This window comes from Manis pentadactyla, chromosome 16 (genome assembly GCF_030020395.1).
Source record: "Manis pentadactyla isolate mManPen7 chromosome 16, mManPen7.hap1, whole genome shotgun sequence".
NCBI classification, from domain to species: Eukaryota; Metazoa; Chordata; class Mammalia; order Pholidota; family Manidae; genus Manis; species Manis pentadactyla.
In genome coordinates, this window is record NC_080034.1 from 75,146,576 (window position 1) to 75,170,976 (window position 24,401).

Consider the following 24,401-nt stretch of genomic DNA (forward strand, 5'->3'; position numbering starts at 1 on the left):
AAGTGGACTACAAGTTATATACTCAATATAGCAGACAAATAAAGAGGAATAGTTGAACATAAAATTAAGAGAAGATATAAAGGGAAAAGATAAATGTTATTTAAGAAATAAACGGTACTCTTATTATTTGCAGTATGACCAAATAACCCTCTCAGCTCACCCAAAATCTAGCACGACCTAAATTTTCAACTTCATTAGCCAAAGCAACTAATGTGTTCTTTTTACATTTTAAGTCAGAAATGTAACAAAGCATAACAACGTTGTTGAGTCTAATGGTGACTCCAATAATTTAGTAATACATATAATAAAACTTACTGCAAATGCAAATTCTTTTCCTAAATGAAAAATATAAAATTTATATGAAATTTATGTGTCTATATTTAATTTGAAATTTCCTAATGAAATTTTTATGAAAAATTTCCTTTTCCTAAATGAAAAATATAAAATTTATATGAAATTTATGTGTCTATATTTAATTTGAAAGCAATAAAACTTTGAAAAGTGTCATGATTTTGATGGGAAGGATGATTTTTCTCTTTAAAGATATATTTATGGGTATAACTCTTTTAAAACATTTCAGTGTAAGTGAAAAAAGGCAACATACTCCATCAGAAATAAAAAATAAAATAAAATCCAAGCTGAGATGTTAAGAGTGATACTGTGGACAAAACCTCACGGAGACACTTTCGTCCGAGAGCCAATCATAAGGGTGCCGCTGATTCAGGAAAATGCCTGGTAGTCAGAGAAGGTCAGAACATCTGACCTCAATGCAGAAAGCATCGAATGAATAATCTGAATATTAAAAATGTCATTTGCTCATTTACTAAGGATCGATTCTATACTTTGAGAGAGTGTAGCAAATACCCAGTGGGCTTTAAAAGGCTCATTTTAGGTGCTGCCTCATTTTAAGAAACACTAAATCGAAAAGAAGGGAAATTCAAATAATACACATGAAAAAATTTAACTTAATGCTATTTAGAATGGCAACCTAAAGCAATTTTTTTTAACTATATGACTCTTAAAAAGCATTTATTCACAAATATTTATTGAGGACTCACTTTGTACTAGACAATGAACTCAGTGACAATAATATAGTGACAACTGAAATACTTTCAGAAGCCAGGAAGTTTATGGTTTAAGTGGAAAATACAAATCACACAGTCGGGGAAGCACCACTATCGAGATGCTCTAAATGCACAGTGGGAGGAGATGCACGTAGCCCAGTCACAGAAGGGAGGAGCACCTGGCTGCAAGGAGCCGGATCGCTACCCGCAAGGGCCACGGGCCCGGGGGGCCTGGGAGCACACAGAAGCCAGACTCAAGGCACAGCGGGACCCCGCGCTTGAGAACGTCAAGTAGCCCAGTATGACAGAATGGTGCAGTGTGAGGTGGGCAGCGACAAGATGGAGCAGCAGCCCGTGGAATCTAGAAGAACAAAGCACCTTTGAGAACAGACCGTGAGAAGCAACGCTCAAGAGGTCATGGGCAGCTGCAAAGTCACCTTGAAAAGATGACATGGATCCTAACATAGTAACACTTGGCAGACTCCAGAATACTGACTTGCTTAAGAAATGTGTTCAGTCAAAAACAGGCTGCTCAATTCTGAGTGTTCAAAAAGAGAGATTCTCAGCAACATTTTGACTTTGCCCCCACTGGCACACTGCTCAGGAGAAAGGACACTTAGCCAAACTCCACGCATTATTGTCCAGTTGGCTGGCAAGGCAATCGGCACTGTGGAAGGAACCTTGCAAAACCCCATTAAAATTTCAAATTACATAAGTCAATGACCCATTCATTAAGTAAATGTTTATTAAATCTCCACCATGTACATTCCTGTATACTAAGGATACAACAGTAAACAAGAGAGTCCAAGCCCTCTGCCGCCATGGAGCTGATTACTTGCCCACGAGGGAAGGAAGCCAAGTACCCAAGAACTCATGTAGGTTTCAAGGCTAAGAAGGGTCACAGAGGAAAAGCAGGCACATGTGGAGGAGAGAAAATGAAGGCATGCTGCAATTTCATGCAGGAGTTTTTTTTTTTAATTGCAACATCTTTAGGAAGGTTCATTTTCACTGAAAAAGAGGGACTGACCAACATCCTCATCTTATGTTTGGCTCAGGCTCGAGAGGGAGATGAGATCCTCCAGTCAAGGTGATAACTACATTTCTCACTGTTACATTCTGATCTAATCCCTAGTCTATGAGACTGATGAGTCCAGGATCCTGAATCTTCAAAACTGAAGGTCAGACACGGGTTCAGGACAAATTCACTGAGTCAAGTGAAAGTCTTCCCATGAGGTTTTTTGGGGAAAACCAAAGACTTCTTCAGCCTTCCCAAAGTGCTTGGCAGCAGCGTGAAGTACCAACCTGAAGGTGTAAGATTGGAGACCACTGACGAGGCAACAGTGCAGGAAAAACAAAGGCACTGGCTTAGAAAGGGAGCAGACGCCGGCGCAGGGGCAGCACACTCGCTGGCTCTGCACGGAGGGGGCAGAGCACACACGGGGGACAATTCTCAGAAAGAGGAAAGATGAAATCAGAAGTGCTTTAAGGAATAAGGAGCCTTGGGCTTCATCAACTTTCAGATTATAATAATATAAAGTGGGAGATAAGTGACTTTTTGGGATGGGAGTCATAATTTAAAGGAATCAAGTTCAATAAATGCAAATAAAACCAAGTATGAATGAGTATACCAACAGTTTTAATCAGGCAGAAACACTTCAGATTAAGACATGGAAATTAAGAGCACTTAATATTCAGTTTTGATGCTTACTTGCAGTTTAATGCTTATAAGAGTGACATTTTTTAAATGTTTTTCATATAGTTAATAATCAAAACATGGTTGGTATCTTGGGCAATATTTACTATAACTCTTTTTAAAAAATAGTCAAAGATGATGAGTGCTTTAACTATTACACAGAATGAAATACTCTTTAAATAAGATGTTAACTAAGGGCATAGCTGGAAATGAAATCCAGTTTATTACCAAAAAGGAGAAGTTAGAATAGTATTAATCAAAGATATAAAACTCTGCTGCAAACGAAAGTATAATTTGTATGCAGGGAACATTCTGGGGAACTATACTTATGTGCCTGAGAGCTTTATGATTTTTTTTCCCCAATAAAATGTTCAACTACTTTTCTTTGTTACACATCAGGGAAAAAACCAAATTCATGGAGTATACTGAGTATTTTATGAGTAAGTTTTGAGGGAAGCTTACCCAGTATTGATGGAAATTATCTCGATCAGTGGATTCTTCCTGATCTTGGGCAGATCCAGTCGTGCTCCCCCCAGCCGCTTTCCATTACCCTTTTTCTGACCCAGGAGTCTCACAGAATGACCTACAAGTAAAGCATATGATACACATTAGCAGGAGTCACACAACTTCCCTCAAATTTACTGCTTTCAACAAATGTTTTAATATTTACACTCAACTTTTTCTTTCATGGAAAAAAAAATAACTTAGAGAAGATGTGATCACTGAACCTAAGAAATACTGCCAGCAGGCAACAGCTGTGTTTGCGTCCTGCAAGCAAAACTGCTTTACTTATAATATCTGCATAATTCTCTCGCACAGATGAAACAGAAATATCCTCAGAATGACATTCCCCAAGATATGAATGCTCCCTAGCACAGACCAAATACATGTATGATACATAGGTACAGCACATGCACACAGGCCTACCACCTACTTACACTACAGGGGAAAATACAGAAAAGCAGATTATGTGCTCAAAGCAAACAGCAAATCACGTAAGAATAAAAATGCTGAGGTAAGATGACATTTTAGTGTGTATTTTTAAGAAAACAAAAGTTTCTTGACTTATTTTAGAAAACATGATGAACAAGAATCAGACCATAGATATCACTAAAAGTTTTATAATTTTGAAATTCAGAATTAATTGTAGAGCTATAGAAAAGATGGAAGAATAGTACAAAGAATTCCCATCCCCTTAAGATTCCCTAATTATTATTTTGTTTGTCACTTGCTATACACATGTAATACGGTAACATATACATTTTATTTTTATAATTCCATTGATTCACATCCTCTTAAATTCACCCACTACGAGTAGACAATTCAATGATTTTAAATAAATGTATATAGTTGTGCAATCATCACAAAAACCCAGTTTTAGAACATTTCCATCACCCCCAAAATTCCCTCAAGCTTATTTATAGTCCATCTCTGCTCCCATACCAAATACACCATTTTGTTGACCAGCTGATGGACATCTGGATTGTTCCTGATATCTATTATGATAATGCTTCTATGAATATTCATATACATGTTTTTGTGTGGACATGTCTTCATTTCTCTTGGATAGATCCCTAGGAATGGGATTGGTAAGTCACGTGGTAAATTTATATTTAACTTTGTAAGAAACAACTGTTTTTCCAAAGTAGTGGTACCATTTATATCCTGCCAGGTATGAGGGTTTGAGTTTATCCACACTGCTGCAAAGACCTCATACTGTACCTTTTCCTTGACAATATTCTAGTGGGTGTGTAGTGGCATATTACTGTGGCTTGAATGAATATCATTCCCATAATGACTGATGATGCCAAACACCTTTTCATGGGATCATTAGAGAAAAGTAGCTGAGGAAGAAAACTTCTGGCCAATGCTGAGCAGGGTCTGTAGTGCTTTCCTGCTTTCAGACTAGAGAATGAGAGAGAAGCTCTTCTGGCATCCCCCGCCTGCCCAGCCGCAGACCTGGACTTACACCGACAGCTCTCCTGATGCTCAGGCCTTTGGACTTGGACTGGAACTGCACATCAGTGCTCCTGGGCCTTCGGCTTCCCAACTGCAGATCTTCAGATTCTTGGCCTCTGTAAATGTGTAAGCCAGCCCCTTACCCCACATCTCTTTATAAACACAGACACATCCTATTGCTTCTGCTGTCCTGGAGAACCCTCACTAATACAAACGTCTACTCCAGTATTTTGACAATATTTCAATTGGAATATTTGTCTTAATATTGAATTGAAAGAATTCTTCATATATTCTGCTTATAAGATCTTTATCAGATATGATTTGTAAACCTTTTTTCTCAGTTCGTAGCTTATAGTTTCACTTAGACATGCTATCTTTTGAAAAGTAAATTTTTTTTTATTTAATGAAGTTCACTTTATCAATTTTTTCTTTCATAAATCATCCTTTTGCTGCTGTATCTAAGAACTCTGCTTAGCCCAAGAGCACAAAGATTTGTGCTACATTTTCTTCTAGGAGTTTTATTGTTTTCTGTTTTAGGGCTAGGTTTCACTTTGTTACTTTTTGTGAATAGTAAGGATCTCAGTTTATTTGCTGCATATGAATATTCCACTGAAGTGCCATTTCCTTTCCCTCCTCCTTCTTTGTGCTATTGGTGTCACACATATTAACATATAGCTTTGTAAACCCAAAAATACAGTGCTATAATTGTTTAATGCAATTAAATTATTTTTTAAAAAGAGTGAAAAGAAAAGAGTATTTTACATCGACCCATATAATTACCATTTCTAGCACTCTGTGTTTCTCCTGAGATTTCAAGTTATCATTTGGTATCACTTCTTTCTGCCTGAAGAAGTTCCTTAGTATTTCTTGTAAAGGAAGTCTGCTAGCAACAAATTATTTATTTGGGAATATTTTTATTTTGCTTCATCTGCGAAGGATATCATTGCTGGATATAGAACTATTATTTGACAGTTTTCTACTTTGAGCATTGAATAATCATTCCACTGCCTTTGATCTCCATTCCTTCTGATGAGTATTAATTTTATTGTTGTTCCCCTATACATAATGTGTCACTTTTTCTTTATGCTTTCAAGATTTTCTGTCTTTCAATACTTTGACAGTGATGTGTCTAGGTGTGGGTCTCTGTGATTTTCATACATGAATTCACGTGGCATTTTGGATCCATAACATTTTTTCACCAAGTTTGGGAAGTTTTCCATCTATTTCTTAAAAAAAAAAACCTTTGGCACTTTTTCAGTATCCTCTCCTTCTGTGACCCCCATGACACACCTGTTGTGCACCAGATGTCCTACAAGTCTTTGGGGCCCTTCAATTCTTTTCTGTTCTTAGACAATTTCTATGTCATTTTACTAATTTTTTTCTTCTGCTACCTCCAATCTATAACGAAGCCCATCTAATGAAAATTTCATTTCAGTTATTGTACATTTCAATTCCAGATTTCCCATTAATTCTTTTTTATAATTTCTTTTTATAATTCTGTATCCACATCATTCACCATTCCTTCCTTAAGTTGTTTTAACATGGTTTTACTTAGTATAGGGCAGTCTCGGCTGAATCCAGCACCTGTGGTCACTGAAAGACAATCTGCAGAGACTGCTTTTCCCCTTGGATGTGGTTAAACTCAGCTTCTTTACAGGTATCGTAATATTCTATTGAATACTGGACATTTTAAATAATATACTGTAGCAACTCTCAATTCAGATCCTCCACAACCACCAAGGGTTGCTGTCATTTTGTTTAGTCTCTTACCTGGACTAAATCTATGAAGTTTCTCTATGCTGAATGGTCACTGATGGCCTTGCTTAGTTTCTTGGTAGGTATTTCCCCCCAAGCATGACTTCCCAGGATCAACTCTATTATATCTGCATAGCTTTTTGTTCAGCAAAGACAGGCCACACATTTATCTAAATACCTTTAACCAGTAAGATTTCCACTACCTGCTGATGAGTCTGTGTGTGAGCCGGTGAGGGCAGTCCAAGTCAGGGCCATTTTCACATCTGCCCCACCTCCTATTTTCTCCCGGGCATTCCTGAGTCCTCGCCTACCTTCTCAAGATGTGCATGCAGGCGCAGGCAGGCAGAAAGGGGGCTCGGGCCCACTCCATTTCTCTGGAGACTTGCCAGGCTTCCTATCACTGCCTCACCTGCCTGAAGTCCCTGTTAAAGCCTTGGCTAGTCCCCACCCACTCTGTGCACCACACAGGCCAACAGCGCATGGTGGATTGAGCCATAGACCCTCCTTGTCACCTGGCACCAAAATTTCCACATCAACTGAGCTGCCTGGGATTACAGGCTTCCCCACCCTGGTTGAACAGCCCAGCCCACACACAGAGTGGGGGGCTCGGAGAAAGGGAGGAAAATGGGAGCCCCAGGCACAAACACCACAGACTCAAGGCGCTCTTAACCCAAAGGTAATATTTTTTCACAAATAAAATACTTAGTTTGCTGAATGCTATTAGTCAATTTCAAGAGTGCTAAAATTGTTGGTTTTCAACCATTTGTCCAGCTTGTAGAATCTGTTGACCTTCTCACACAATCATGCCACAAGGAAATCAAAGCCAACTTCTTTAAAGCAATTATTCACAATTATTGCTTGAAATGCATAACTAATGCAGTTAAAAGATGCTAAGCAATTACACACGGTTCACTGCCACTCATTTCAGAAAGATAACCCCACTTAAACATCTCCTCTACAGACAGCTTTTCACGGCCAGAATAAAATCACTAGCCATGGCCTTTCTGCACTCAGTACTTTAAGAAGAAACATGAAGCACTTCATTCGTTCTGGGAATTCTTATTCTATGCAGAAACAAAGCTAGAGTGAAGCAAGCATTTGGACTAACAGATTTCACAGACTTCTGAGATCCACTGAACTCTTCGATCAGAAGTCCAGTTAATGAAGAGATGAGCCGGACTGGCATGATAACATAATAGTTCTCTGAGAGATGCCAGCAGTTCAGTAATGACTCTGCAAAGACACACTCTTTTCATACTAGCATGAGACAAATTTCATTATGTCCTGCTGAGACTCAGTAATATGCAGCCTGCACTAATGACATTTGATAAATTATTCATCTTCACTATCTACATGCAAATAGAGGAACATACCTCTGCCTGATGATATAATGAGTTATTTTCCAATCCAATGATTCATTAAAGAGTGGCAAACCTCACTGTAGTCTGGGTTTCTTTTTTAATTGAAAAATACAGTGCACTAAAGACAGAGTAGGAAATAACGTAAAAGTCCCTCATTATATCCGGCCAACAATGAAAGGAAGGAAATTCGACCACAGAACAATTATTTTTTAAAAGATGAACTAGGAGAATAAAACTTTTTTTACATACCATCTCTTTCAAAAATCTTTTTGCAAACAGAATTGCTGATTCAAATTAACTCTGTGTATAGACCATAAAGTAAAAACATATACTGTAAATCAGTACGTATTATATGGGCAGTTACCAGTGCTGTTACCACCTAAAGCAAACAGAAATTTGACAGAATAAAAAAATAAACTGAAGGAGTATTTAAAGAAGGCGTATCTTTAGGAAGAAAAGGACAGAATATAAGGACTTACAAATAGGGAAACATACTGAGGGAATAAAGATGTTAAAAGGCAAAAAGGAAATCTTTGCAGCAAATTTACACTAAAAATTAACACACTGTAGGACCACGAAGCAAAGGCCACGCACAAGAGCAACCACACATGGTGTCCGTGCTGGTCCCATCCCGCCACGCGATACCCAGCACTGTGATGCAAAAGGGCTGCTCCACGAGCACCACGTTACTCTGTGGCACTGCCACCCTTTGGGCCCAGCTTGACGAGAAAGAGGAAAACAAGAAATCAGGACAACAGAGTCTGAATGAAAAAGAGAGGGAAAATAGCCATTGTTACATCACTCCAGTCACATGTAACAGGAAGTTAAAGGAGGGGGCGTTCTCAGGAACACCTGGGAAGACTGATGCTCAGTGTGATCAGGTCAACTGATAACAACACGCGACCACCGAGGACACAGTGATAAACATGTGAAGTCGTTAAAACAGAGATATGCAATCTTAATACAGGATGAAAAAGGAAGACTGCCTTATACGGAGAAAGGGACGTACGTACTCACGTGCTTTATTTCAGATCTCTTATCTTTTCCATTTTAAATGTAAATGCACACTGTCTCCTCTAAATAATGGTCAAATCTGTCTCAGTGGGTTTATTAACCTTTAATAATTACCTCTATAAGCTGTTACTTAAAAGTGCCACATAAAATTCAGACCTGTTAAAGCCAAATTTAATTGTAAGCCTGAGACTCTCAGCAGTTACTTACAAACCAGCTACAAAACCCTGGCTCTTTGCTGGTCCTTACATTTGATCTAACCCACTAAAGAATGTTAGTAAATGCTATATTAGCTAAAATCATTATTTATTACAAAGTTTTGAACCAAAAGCTAGTCCTTTTTATATAATTTACTACTATATGCATTTTTGTGAGTTCATAACACTGAAAATCTATGTAGAAAATAAAAGCACATGCCTGTTTTACAGAATAATCACTATACTATTTGAATCAATAGTCAGTGTTGTTTATGGATCTTCAAAAGCAGAAAAATATTTCCCAAATCCCACCATGCCGACCACGCTGACCACTCCCAACGCTGAGGGGAAACATCGCCCTGCGTGTACTGGGCAGCCCAGCCCATCAGCGTGTCAGGACACCAGTCATGATGGTCACTCGCAAATGGAAAAGAACCAGCCTCTGCAATACAGCACTTCCACTAACTGGGTGAGGGAAGCAGGACTACCTACAAAACGTAATTCATTAATTATAATTCGACACATAAACAAATCTTCCGTCTTCCGGTTCTCAAAGCTCACAGGCGTTAAACAAATGAGCTTTAGAATATTACCAAGTGACACAGAACCACCCATGCTGGGTATTTTTTCCACTTTAGTTATTTTTTCTTTTAAAGGCTCTATAAACAGCCAGACTTTCCTTTAATACTTCACTCATTACACCTAATTTTAAAGGCCGTGCATTGTTCCCTTACAATGTGACCACCCACCTCCAGCACCAGAGAGCCTCGTGCCCAGCTTTCCTGACCCCTCACCAGGTGCTCCCACTTTGCACGGACGCAGTCCTATTAACTGCACATCAGAGGCCCGTCTGAACGCCGAGCTCCGGGGCAGCCTGCTGGAAAATCTCCAGAAAAGCAACACGACACGATGCAGAGGGCAGAGGCGAGGAGGAGACGGGCAGAAAATTCAAGCACAACGTTAAAAAAGAGTAAATGAACTGTGGCCATCAAGTCTCACTTAAGTAAATTTAATCACATCAAATTGAATATTGAGAACACATACATAGATGATTTTATATTCAGCAGAAATAACTACTGGAGGAAGAAAGAAACCAAATGAGAAGTAAGGTCCTTGGGAGCCCAAGTCCCCGGAGCACCTGGGGTCAGACATGTGTGGAAGTACTCAAGAGGAAGCAGACCACTTCTACCTCGAAGAAAGGAAAGTGCTAGAAAAAAAGGAATGAATTTCAATTTCTCAGTCCTATTTAGGGAGGGAAAGGTGATGTTTACATTATTTGTGAAAACTCTTTCCAAGATTAATTTTTTATGATTTTCTGTTCTGTTTGCCTCTATCATATCTAGTTACATCTTCTGATATAATGATACCCTACCATTTTACAATGCCACATATTTGGAAAACACAGGCATACCTCAGAGATACTGTGGCTTCAATTCCAGACGCCTGCAATAAAGTGAGTCAAAAGAAATTTTTGGTCCCAGTGCATATAAAAGTTATGTTTATACTATACTGTAGTCTCTTAAATGTGCAATAGCATTATGGATAAAAAATAATGTCCATACCTTTATTAAATAATGCTTTATCACTAAAAAATTGTTAACCATCACCAGAGCTTTTATAAGCCTAATCTTCTTTCTGGCAGAGGGTCCTGCCTCGACGTTGATGCTGCTGGCTGATCAGGGTGCTTGCCTGCTGAAGGGTGGCTGTGGCAGTTTCTTAAAACATACAACAACGACACTTACCACATCAATTGACTCTTCCTTTCACGAACAGTTTTGAGTAGCAGGTGATGCTGTTTGACAGCATTTCACCCACAATAGGACTTCTTCCAAAATGTCAGTTAATTCTCTCAAAGCCTGCCCCTGCTTCACCAGCTGATAAGCTCGTGTAATGTTCTAAATCCTCTCCTGTCATCTGAACAATCTCCACAGCCTCCACCAGGAGCAGAAACCACCGTCCGTGCTCGTCCACCAGAAGCAGCTCCTCGTCTGCTCAGGTTTCATCCAGAGATTCAGCAACTCAGCCCCACCTCTAACTCCAGTTCTCCCACTGGTTGCACATCTGCCGTCGCTCCCCCCACTGAAGTCTGAACCCCCCAAAGTCACTGGAATCAACTTCTTCCAAACCCATTAATGCTGACACTTTGACTTTTTCCCATGAACCACAAATGTTCTTAATGGCGTCTAGAATGATGGATCCTTGCCAGAGGTTTTCAATTTGCTGCTCCCAGATCCCTCAGAGGAATCACTATCTATGGCAGCTATAGTCTTATGAAATGTATTCCTTAAATACTAAGTCTTGAAAATTGTAACGGCTCCTTGACCTGTGGGCTGCAGAACGGATGCGGTGTTGGCAGCCTGAAGACCACATCCACCCTGCCCCCCTCCACCAGACACTGGCAAGGGAGCTGATGAGCAGGGCAGTTCACGCACATGGTTGCGTGTATTTCACAGCACAGTTGAACACAATACTGCTAACACAAAAAGCCCAGTTCTGTGCTAAAATTCCTGATTGCTGTTCATTTTCCACTTCATAAAAACAATCTGGTTAAGAGACTATTGCCAAAACCAGATTTCACTGAAAAGGTTTATTAAGACTTGGTATGAAGGAGCCCCACTGTGAAAAACCACACCTTCAAAAATGAAAAGGCTTCTAGTTTACGAAGTAGAAATTACATAGGCTTGAGCTGTATTCTTAGTTCTAATCAAAAGACTGATCCTTTTTAAATGCAATTTAAAGAAATTACAATTAAAGTTGGTTATGAAATGTGTTACAAACAGAAAGTTATTGACATCAGAATCCTCCTGGTCACAGCTTCAAGACTTACTGGCCTAAACACAAAACCAGGATCTAAAACATAAGCCATATCCTTTTAAAAATACGGAGGGATTTCCATGACCTAAGCTTTAATTGGTCAGGTCAGCTTTTTCCTGGTTGCTTACAGTTAGGGAACACTGCTGCTCACATCCTAAATCAAGCACCTTCATAGTACGGTAACACTGAAATATTCAATTCAAAAATATTTTTTAATGAAACAAAACTTTACTAACTCCTTACCAAAAAAATGGGTTCTGGTGCAAAATAAACTGATAAATAAATCGGAGAGGAAGGAGAGGGGGAAAAGATCAAAGAAGAAGGAAGGACCGTGAAGGAGCAAACACGTACCGGAGGACACGAGTGGGAGGGAGAGGCGGGGGCGCAGCGGCAGGCGCGGAGGTGACACCCCGCGGGTCTCGCCTTCTCACCTCCCTCGGCCCAGGTGAGCAGCCCGACAGGTGCAGAGACACGGGCTTAGGGGACTAGGTTCCAGAGGACAGGACACGGCGGCCCAGCCGCGCCGCCAGCAGTGCCGGGGCCCCCGGGGAGAAGGCGGGACGCGCACAGAGGCCGGGCACGGAGGCCGCCCGGGGACACGCGCGCCGCCCTCACTGGGCGGCTGTGACGCTGTCACGACCTACAGGGCTGAGGACAGAATATACAGAATATACAGAATACAAGGCAAGGCTTTCAAAATGTTCAAATACGGTTTTTAAGGTTTTGAAGGACACAGAAGTAGGTCCCAAACGCACTGATAATGACGATCAAATTTGTGAATGATTTTTTACGACACATACAGTGACACCGATCTCGGGTCACGCCCAGTGCTGATCTGACGCCCCAGACACCACGGGTGAGTGGGGAGCGCGGCCCGGCCCCCCCAGCCTCCGTCGACTCCCGGCCTCTGTGGCCTCTCCGCCACCCCCCAGCCTCACCCAGCCCCCCGGGAATCCCCAGCCTCCCAGCTCCCCCTGGCCTCCCCCCACCTCCGCGGCCCCCCCAAGCCTCTCCCACCTGCCCGGGCCTCCCTAGCCTCCGCACACCTACCCATCCCGAGGCCGGGGCAGCTTCCTCCAGGGGGAACAGCAGGCCGGGGGATGGGGTGCTCCCCCCGAGGCCCCCAAGACGACGGGGCCGCACAGGGGCCGCGCCTCCCTCTAAGCAGGGCGGAGGGGCGCAGTGCCACCCGCCGCGCCGCCATCAGGACGCGAGGGCCGCCAGCCGGGCTCCTGTCCCCTCTGCGAGGAGTGGCCGTCCGGAATGCCACCCCTGCGCCCTAGGGACCGGCCGGAAGCTTAGCGTTGGGGGCGGACAAACACCAGCACCTCAGGCCCGCGTCCCCGCCGCGCCCCCGGCCGCCAGCCCAGGGGACGGAGGGCGCAGGAGGCCCCACGCAGCCCGGGATGCTGGCCCGGCAGCAGACCGGGTGCCGCTCAGACAAAGGGTGCGCTGGAACTGTCCCGGTTCCAATACGATTTAATGTGTTAGAAGCCATCTCTTATAAGGGCATTTCAATCACTACCTCTTTTACAAAGACATTTGAATTACTCAATAAAACGTCTGCTTTATTATAAAATGGTAGGACTGATAAACTTACTTAAAAATCCAACCACAGTTGATTCTAACTGGAGATTCTGAAAATGAGTTTTTTCTTCTCCCTCAAACTGGTAAGTAAATGAAATTTTACTTATTGTCCAAGTCTCAGAAGTAACTATATGCTGTATGCTTTGTACACAGTTACAGAAGGAATGTTCAAGGAAAAGATGTGCATCTCCAAACATAAGAAACAAAACGCTAAAAGCAATCAAGTATCCTTTCTCTACACCAATGACTAATACTAGGTTTTCTAAGGAAAAGTCCGTGGCATCATCTAATAAATCCCACAGCTAAGTTTTTCTAGTTGTTAAAATTTTCAAGAAAAAGAGAAAATCAGAGTTGAATTTCTTGTCTATTCATATCTGAGCCATCAAATTACACTATGCTACCAATTTTGGGGGGCTATGGTATAATACATGACTTTATGATAATAAAATATTTTAAAATACATTTTTCAAGGATGATAATAGCAAAGTGAAAGATGTAGATATTGCACCTCTAACATGTTCTGGTTTCCCTTGTATATTTCTTTTTTTTTTTTTAGGAAGCTAATATATACAGTACTAAAGATTTACAAACACAATTTACTGTTGTATTAAGAACAGTCAAACCAAAACAGAAAATACCACAATTAAGCTACAACCTCAACTGTATTTGAAAAATGTAACAAAGCTGTTAGTATTATTTTTCTCTAGCCTTTTAGTCCTAACTAAATTTTACTCACTATATTTTACTAATTCTTTACTAAAGAACATACCATATTCTCTAAATGAAGGTTAAAACTTTTCCAGATACATTTTATGCACAGAGTATAAAAGCATGTACCATGTGCCACTTCTCTTAAAAGTTAGTTATAATGAAGGTACATCATGTGAGGAATAAGGTTCTTAAGTATATTAAAATTTTTTGAATTTATATTAGTTTTCATGTTATCTATAAAAGCCTCAAAGCAGGAATAACTGATCTACTTGGTGTCTTTTACCTAAAATAAAAATGATTAATATACAGACAGGAAAATCAGGATGTTCAAACTTTAGAAACTATCTTACATTAAGTTTTCACAAAAGCCTAGACTACAGTAATACACTTTTAGACAATTCAATAAAACTTGCAGTCTCGCCTTCAAGCCACCTTCCAAGGTAACGTCAAGATTTGCCAGAGAGGTGACATCACCAAGATGGTGACATAGGCCAGTCCTGACTTTGCACCCATCACGAGAACTAGCATCTATTCAAGAACAAGACAGTCCTGAGCGAGTCCTAGAGCCTGGGGGTGGGCTCACTGCACCGTGCTCCCTGGAGCAGTGCCACAGCAGCCAAGACACCGAGGCGACCTCAGTGTGCCCTGCTGTGCCTGGTGGGTGAGAGGATGAAGTGGCTGCGGATGAGGGGCACACACGTGCACCAGGACACTATCGGCCATGTAGGAAGCACAGAGATCCTGCCATCTGTGACAACATGGACGGACCTTGAAGGCATTATGCTAACGAAATAGAGAAAGACAAAATACTGTATGTCCTCACTTACACGTGGAATCTAAACAAAACAAACAAACAAACAAACAAAAAACTCACAGAAAAAGAGGCCAGACTTGTTACCAGAGGTTGGGACGAGGAAGAGGGTAGAGGGAACCAAAGGAAGGTGGTCAAGAGGTGCAAAGTCCAGTTAAAAGATAAGTAAGTTCTAGGGCTGGAAAGTACAACAGGAGGGCTGCAGCCAACATGGCCCCGCGCTGCACAGCACAGCTGTCAACAGAGTGGGGTCCCACGGGTTCTCATCACAAGAACAATTTGTCCCCCTTATTCTTTTCTCCTTTCTTTTCTTTTTATTGTATCTGTAAGAGAAGATGGATGTTTGCTGAACTTAATAATGGTTAACATTTCACAATATATGTAAACCAAACCATTGTACTATACATCTTAAACTTCTATGCGATATATGGCAACTATTTATCAATTAAAACTGGGGAAAACAAGAAATACCAAGACGACCAGTTCGGCCAAGAGAGAACTGGGAGGGAGAAGCGCTGCGGGAGAGACATCAGTGATGCTGGGGGTGAGCCGGCTCGCACCGACTCCCACTGGTCTTTGCACCAATTTGCCCTCCGCTCTGAGTGAGAAGGGGGGACACCACACAGGCTCAAGTAAAGGAGGGCCATTGGCCTTCCTGTGTTTAAAAAAACAACAAAGATTTGCAAGAGTTAACATGTAAACCTAATTTTCACAGTAGGCAAATCCTTGTTAATATTTAAACAAGGAAGGAAGGGGCTACTTTACCAGACAGATCAGTGGGACCACTAACAAAAGGGTTGGTTCACGGGAAGCTTGAGAGGTTCAAGCTTAAAGTAATTTCCTTTCCTTGTTTTTAACAATCAAATTCAGTGAACCATTATAACAGTGTATTATGTGAAAACTGAAGTAAGATCATCAGCTTAGTTACAAACTATTAACACCATGTACCCTCCCCCTCCTACCACCCCAGAATGAAGAAATCAAGTTAATGAAACACTCAAGTCTTCATATATAACATTTATAATAAAATAAAAGTTTCAAATCTTAAGAAAATGCATCTTTAAATAGAAACAGAAATGTAAGTGTTGATCATACTAAAGCAGTGTAATTAATCTGAGACTAACCAAAAACACAAAGAACAATTCTGAAGCTATCATGAAGCATCAGAACCCACATGGAGGGGGCACATTTAAAAATTCATTGGAGTCTTAAAAGTTTTAAAAGCTTTAATGGCTTGAAAATAATAGAAAAACAAAGTTACTGAACTAGTTTTACTTAAAAGCCAAACAAAACAGTAAACATGACCATTTATAGCCTATGAAGAAAACTCAAGAGAATCTATTGGATATTTTGTAGCAAATAAATAATACTGGGCTGCTCAGCATGTGTGTGGCTAGAAACCGGACTAATAACTAATGAAGCTATAGAAATAGACAAGACATGCTGGTTTCTCTAGCAGACAGTCCTCTCAAGCCATTACTCTAAACCACCCACTCTAGAAAAACTGATGTGAATCATCAACCTAAAATCCTATGGTAGAACTTCGCTGTTTGGAAAGAAAAGAAATTTCTCTATTCTTATTTCTAAAACTACTGTGATTCGAAAAATTCTATCTAAAAGAGCTACAATGAATAAAAAAAAATTCATCCTAGAGATAATGCGCATAGAAGTACAGAAGACAAGTAAAGTCAGAATCCAGTTGATAAGCTGGGGAAACCCAAGGAGGGAAAGGAAAAGACAGCAAGACAAAGTAACACATTTAGGTGGAAAAATGCAACATTCACCGAACTGTAATCACATACTAACATGGCACATAAAACAGACAGGCACACTGGAAAAAAACTAAATAAATAACATCAATAAATGCCTCGATCCTTTGGTTATTAGAAGATAGCATTGGGTACCTATTGAATTACACCAATGAAACTGTAAAGTATTCCCCGTATGTAAAACCAGTGGCCAATTTCCCCACTATATACAGACAACAGTAACTGTATCAGAGATTATACATGATGGGAGGATATGTGAAAGTGTCCTTTTAAAGCATATTCTGAAAGTCAATAAAATTATTTTATTGAAAAGCAAATAGTGAAAGGGCAGATGTGCTTGTATGATTCAGTATCGTCTCAGATGTACCGTTCTCACTTCCACATTCAATTCACTTGCTCACAACTTGAGGAAGACATCCTCAAGTCAATCCCCACTGACCTCTGCAGGGAGGTTACGCCTGGTTCTCATGGGTAAGACCACACCTGTTATGGCTCTGCCTTCCAGTCTCAATTTACAAAGAGTTTACACTCTGAAAAATGCAAAATAATAATTGTGACAGAGTAGATTTGCAGGAATGTGTTAAATAAGGAAGAGCTATCTGGTGAAGTAGCCTGGGAATTCAGCAACGTGTAACCCAAGGTCACACCAGTGCCTGAGAAGTCAGGGGAGGCGGAAGTCAATCAGCTTGCAGGATGTACCACATCGGGAGGGTCTCACACCAGCGCGGTGGGGCGGGGAGCGTTTGGAATCCAAGTGAATGAAATGCCAGCAACACGGTAATGACCACAGAGGCCTCTTTTATTAGAGGCTGACTAGGGAAGAAACATGACTTAATAGCAAAAACATCCTAATTTCAACAGGCAATATTTATTTGCAATCATGTGTCTTAAAATTATCCAATTAGAATATCTTTTACAAAGAAAATAATTTTTTAAATAGATTTTCTGGTTTAGAGGACTTCATGTACACATATCATAAGAAATACAGATTTACATTCCCTACAGAGCTTTTATACCAAAAAAGAAAAAAAGTTTCAGTGAGCATACCCACCACAACTACGATCATGTGAGTACTTTTAAATGAAAGAAAGGAATGCAAATCCTCTAAACACTGTACTCCTTCCCTAGATTATTACACATCTTGTTAAATTATCAAGATGACACAGAAGCAAATCCTAAAATTTTTGTTATATGGTTTGACCTAAAGCAAATACTATAAACGGGTGTAATTTTCTGCTGCAACTGTGAGGATTCATTCAGAGTAACTTGAAATTTTCCATTTTGTTCCAATCAAAATAGATACAAATGGTATCTATGTTGTGTATGGTTTTATGGTAATTACAATAGATTTAAGTGCTCTCAGCATAACTGTACCTTATCAATATTTTTTTAGGTATTACTTGGTTTAACGTAAGAAGCAAGAATGCAAAGCAGCTGCGGCTGAGGCTCTGTCCAAACCCCCTTCGAGGAAACACACGGGAGAGCCCAATAGAACCAAACGTGGCGGCAGGACAGTCACGGCCGAACCCTCCTGCCAGGCTGTGTCCCACGTGGCCCTTCCGGGAACAGCCGGGTCTCTCCGCAGAGCATTTATCCGTCAGGTCCCAGCAAAGCAGATGCACACTGTGTGACTGAAGAGATTTTAATAAAGGGCCTATTCACTCAAGCTTGGCAAGGTAAAGAAAACAAAGGAGAGACAATACAATACTCTCAGGCAAGCAACAGTGGGGTGCTGTTTCCTCCCCCAGCCTGAACATTCAAAGGAGGGGCACAGCTTACAGGAACCTAGACAGAGGCGAGCAGAGAGGGCTACCTGACGGCGCGGGGCCCGGAAGCAGCTGAGCAGGATGCGCAGGGAAGGGGACAGCGGCGGGGCACCCCCGCCTCTGAGCTTCGCAGCCCGACCGGACGCCGGACAGCAGGACCCCGCGGAGGCGGTCACCCGGCGGACCCACGGGTGCACAGCGAGGGGACATGGGCGCGCGGTGGCTCCAGAAGGGCAGGCTTCGGCAGGGCCCCAAGACGAGGTGACTCAGCCGGCGAACCACCAAAAACATCGAGCGGGGGCTGGAGAAAGGTGTGCGTAGGGAATCAATGGCATAAAACGGCGGAAGGGGGTAGAAGATCATTAAGATCCCTCTAACGGGTCACACACTAACTTGGTGGCTGACAGGCTACCACTGCAGGTACGCGCTCGGACGAGAAAAACAACCCCAGAGGCACGGCACCCACGGGCGGACTGAGAGGAGAGGTCACTCCCAGCAAAGGTCTGTCTGCCAGCCCCAGCCATCTAGGTCCCGAGGGCGTATGAGAAATGAACGCTAACATGAACTGATCCCGCGGCACACCCTGGATATCTCAAAAGTCTCACCCGTTTAATCCACTCCACTTAAAATTTAGAAAACTGAGCCTCAGAATAGGAACCTTCTGAAGAGCCACCAACAGCTAGTTACGTGCTCGCAGTCACACTGTCTCACTAATTCACACTATGTGAAGTGCTGGCAATAGAAATAGCAACTGGAGAACATAAGTTCACTGGCAGGCCCAGATCCGTCACAAGATCTCAGATGAGTCACCTTGCCCCTTTCTAGCCTGGCTTCCCCACTGCAAACAAAGGGCACCTACCAAAATCATTTCTCCCCTCTCTGGAATTCTTGTTGTGCTTCTAAGATCTAAGTCATCAGCCTCTCCACTGTCCAACCAGCCTGCCAGAGAACATCTCTGTCAACATCACCTTCACCCATCTCCTGCTGTAGACTCACAGTTAAATCCAGTCACAATCTCGCCACAAAATCCACTCAAGCCAGAACTCTTCTGTGGAAGCCTCCCTGATATACCCGACACAGAGATGCCGGGCCTTCTGTGACATTGCGACACAACAGGAAGCAGGTATTCAGTCTGCACCCCCAGCTCCAGGGAGGAGTTCCTGAGAACCCTACAGTCCCCTGAGTGACAAGGGTAAGAGGCACCTCTTTTATTATTCATAGTAAGCCCCTTTCGACCATATCTGAATCTATGCTAAGGAGGCTACTCTTAAGGGATGGGGGCTGTTTCCCGAACAACCAACCATGTTGTTAGAGGGCTGGAGCCTTCAGCCTACCCCGCAACCTCCTGCAGGGGGACGGCGGTCGGGGTGGGATGTTAAGTTCACTTACCAAAGGCCAAGGATTTGATCAATCATCCCTACATAATGAAACCTCCTTAAAAAACCTGAAATGATGGGGCTCGGAAAGCTTCCGGGTTGGTGCACACATCAAGGGGCTGGGTGGGTGACCCACTCAGAAAGGGCGTGAAACTCCACAGGCATTTCCATATACCTCACCCTATGCCCTACTTCCATTTGAGTTTTCCAAAATTGTGATCTTTATAATAAGCCAGTAATAATAAATGGAAGTCTCTCCAGAGTTATATGAGCCATTCTAGCAAATTATCAAACCTAAACAGCAGTTGTGGGAGCCTAGTTTCTGTCTGCTCTGTCAGAAGTGCAGGTGACAATCTGACTTGCAATGGGCATCTCAAGTGGTTGACAGCCTCGTGGGACTGAGCCCTTAACCTAGGACTCTAACAGAGGTCTGCACTAACTCTGGGCAGTTAGTGACAGAACTGCTAGGTATAGAAAACCTACACATTAGGTGTCAAAAGTGCTTAGTACAGAAAAACATAGTTGACCTTTACCTTCCATGATTTCCTACAGAAACTAAAGCTTTGTAAGCTATTTGGAGCTTTCTGAGCACAATGTTAATTACTATTCATTGTTTCCTAAAAGACTATTTTTTTAGAGCAGTTTTAGATTCACAGCAAAATTCAACAATTATAGATCGTTCCATATACCCTTCCCTGCCCCCTCCTCACACACACCCAGACTCCTCAGTTACCAACAATCTCCTCCACAGCAGTGCATTTTGTTACAACTGATGGATTGACACTGGCCCATCCTTACCACCCAAAGTCCACAGTTCACATCTTGGTTCACTCATGGTGCTGTACATACTATCGATTTGGACAAATGTATAATAACGTGCATCTACCACCATCACAATAACATACAAAAGAGTATCACTGCCTTAAAAATTTCTACTTTTCCTATTCATTCTTCTCTCCCCAGCCCCCATAACAACTAGAAATCACTGATCTTTCTACTGAGAACCATGGTTTTGCCTTTTCCAGAATGTCATACAGTTGGAATCATAAAGTGTGTGGCCTGTTCAGACTGGCTTCTTTCACTTAGTAACAAGCATATAAGTTTCCTCTGTATTTCCATGACTTGATAGTTCATTTCTCTCAGCACTATTTGTATAATAGTCCATTATCTGTATGTACCACAGTTTATTTATTCATCACCTACTAAAGGACAGCTTGGTTGCTTCCATGTTTTGGCAACAATGAATAAAGCTACCACAAACATCCATGTACTAGTTTTTGTATAAACACACATTTTCAACTCCTTTGGGTAAATGTAAAAGTAGATGATTGCCGGATGGTGTTAAGAGCACCCTGCCTGCTGCCCGCCACCAACGCGAGTCCCTGCGGCTCTGCACCCTGGTCAGCATGTGGGGTCCCAGGGCTCCAGGCTTTTGCCACACAAAGAGATGTGTAGTAGTACCTTGTTGGTGTGATTTGCACTTTCCTGATGACATATGATGTGAAGTGCCATTTCATATGCTTATTTTCTGTCCATATACCTTCTTTGGTGAGGTGTCTGATGGGTTATTTGGTCCATTTTTTTAAATTCGGTTATTTTCTTATTGCTGAATTTTAAGGGTTCTTTGCACACTTTAGATAATAGTCCCTCATAATATATATCTTTTACAAATATTTTCTCCCACTCTGTGACTTGTCTCCTCATTCCCTTGACAGTAATTTTTTCAAAGAAGTTGATATTTTAATGAAGTCCAGCTCATCAATTATTTCTTTCATGGACCATGGTTTTGGTGTTGCATCTAAAAAGTCAACATTCCGAGGTTACCTAGATGTTCTCCTGTGTTATCTTCATTACCATTAGTTCAAAACACTGAGTGTCCAGTATCTTCCTGGTACTCAAGACACAAGGATTAAGGCAGCAATACCCTCAGGCTTGCTGAAGTAATACTATAAAAGCTTAAACAACTGCTACGGCAGGAATTCTCAACTGAGGGAGAGTGCAGAAGTCACAGTAAGTGTGAATGTGTGTCAAGTTTAAGGACACACGTACTGGAGCCACACTTTCATGATTCAAATCCAAACTCTATTACCCACTAGATGTATGGCCCTATGTTGCAACTTCCTCATAAGAAAAATCAGAAAAATATTTATACCTGCTTCACTTCACATCACTGCTATGAAAATTAAATTAATGGACCCATGTGAAGTTCTTAGCATACGGCCTATCACACTGTAAGTGCACAACAGATGCTAGTACTTGTAGATTCTCCATGATAGATTGAAAAAAATTATCAAAATGATCACTGCTATAAATATTTTGTTGGGAAATTTCATTTTATTTTGGAATTTCAGGGAAGATTAAGGTATAGACTAACTTGCATATTCTGTGGACATCAAATAAATAAAGACTAAAAGTAAATAACAGTATGTGGAAAGTAGTTAGATACAAGCAAGCAGGAAAATTATATGGTTAAAAATCTCCAGTTTGATGGTAAGTAGTCTTTTTGTAGGACACAAAATTTCCATTTATACCAAAATGATTAGAATTTTAAGGGAGAACCTCAATTCGCATAACTGAATGTTTCAAAATCACATTACTGATTTTCATTTCCACTAACTGAGGGGAACAGATTATAAATACTTAAAAACTAAACCACAGAATTAAGGATGGTCTGTTTATCAGTGATTTCAATAAGATCTGTTTCAAAGAATATTGGCTAATAAAAGAATCAAGCCCTAATTCTTTTTTTCATCTGTAACTACAAAAATTATATGTAGAAGAGGTATCAAAATTGACCACTACTTTTAGAAATACTTTTAAAACGATAACTGCAGACAGCAACCAAGCTGAACATCAAAAGGGAAAAAAAAGAATTTTAAAAAACGAGGAGGGGTTAAGATGCTTCTGCTACAACTTCAAGTAAATAACATTCACATAACTGGCCCCCAGAAGAAGAAAGGAGAAAGAAAGGGGCAAAAAAACTTATTTGAAGAAAAATAGCTGAAAACCATTCTGACCTGGAGAAGGACACAGGCACCCAGGTCCAGGAACCACAGAACCCAAACAAGATGAACCCAAGGGGTCACACCAAGACACACAATAGTCAACATGGCAAGAATTACGGGTAGAACGAGAACCTCACAATTAGCAAAAGCAAACAGTTGCGCACAAGGTAACTCCCGTAACGCCACCAGCTGATTTTTCAGCAGAAACTCTGCAGTTCAGCAGGGAGTCAGCAGGGAGTAGGCTCTGAACAATACATCAGGCCACATAAACTTCCCAGAGAACAGAAAGGAAAAAACCTACAGTCATGAATACTTTACCCTTCAAGGAAATCATTCAGAATTGAAAGAGACAAAAACAGTTCACCAAACAAAAGCTAAAGGAGTTTATCACTACTAAACCAGCCATACAAGAAATATTAAAGGGATTCTTTCAGTAGAAAAGAAAAGACCATACTACAAGTAAGAAAATCAAGAAAGGAGAAAAATCTCACTGGTAAAAACAAACATTCAATAATGGTAACAGGATCAATCACTTACAAAGCAATGAAGTTCAATAGATAAAAGTATTATTAAAATCAAATATATACATAAAAACTACTCAAGCTATATATATTATAAAGAGGAGAATAAAAAATTCATCCTTTTAAGTTGTGTTTAAACTTAAGCAACCATATTGACTGCTATATGTAGAATGCAATTCATTAACTTCATGGTAACCAGAAAGCAAAAACCTATGAAACATACACAAAAATAAAGAGTAAGGAATCCAAGCATTACACTAAAGAAAGTAATCAAATCACAAGAGAAGAAAGCATGAGGAGAAGAAAGGATCAGAGAACCCAGAAAATAACCAACAAAATGGCAGTAAGCTGACACATATCAATAATTATATTAAATGTGAATGAACTATATGTTACAATCAAAAGACATAGTGATTGAATGCATTAAAAAAACAAGACCCACCTATTGCTACCTACAAGAGACTCATTTCACACATAAAGACACTTATAGACTGCAAGTGAAGGCTCAGGAAGAGGTATTCCATGCAAATGGAAGCAAAAGAACAAAATGAAACTAAACAGCTGTAATAGCAATACTAACATCAGATAAAACAGAGAAACCAGAGACAAAGGACATTACATAAGGATAAAGGGATCAACCCATTAAGAGAGTATAAAAATTTTAAGTGTCTATGCACCCAAAACAGAAGCACCAAAATACACAAAGCAAATATTAACGACATAAAGGGAGAAACTGAAAACGATATAATAACAAGGAGACATTAATACTCCACTTCCATCAATGGATAGATCACCCAGACAAAATCAGTAAGAAAACAGCGGCTTTGAATAATACATTAGGCCACATAAACTTAACATACACACACAATGTTTCATCCCCCAACCCCACCAAAAAAATACCTGAATGCACATTGTTTTCAAGTGCTCACGGAACACTGTCCAGGACAGATCATATGTCAGGCCACAAAACAAGTCTCAATGAATTAAGAAGACTGAAGTCA

General features: G+C 40.9%; 1 protein-coding gene across 3 annotated transcripts in view; it reads right to left on the reverse strand.

The window, feature by feature from the left end:
* Positions 1-24,401, reverse strand: part of CDKAL1 (CDK5 regulatory subunit associated protein 1 like 1) — a 615,335-nt gene that overhangs the window by 400,028 nt on the left and 190,906 nt on the right. For all 3 annotated transcript variants that reach the window (XM_057494166.1, XM_057494167.1, XM_057494165.1), the window contains one exon: positions 3,220-3,340. In XM_057494166.1, the coding sequence (XP_057350149.1) occupies positions 3,220-3,340 (121 nt within the window). The remainder of the gene's footprint in view (positions 1-3,219; positions 3,341-24,401) is intronic.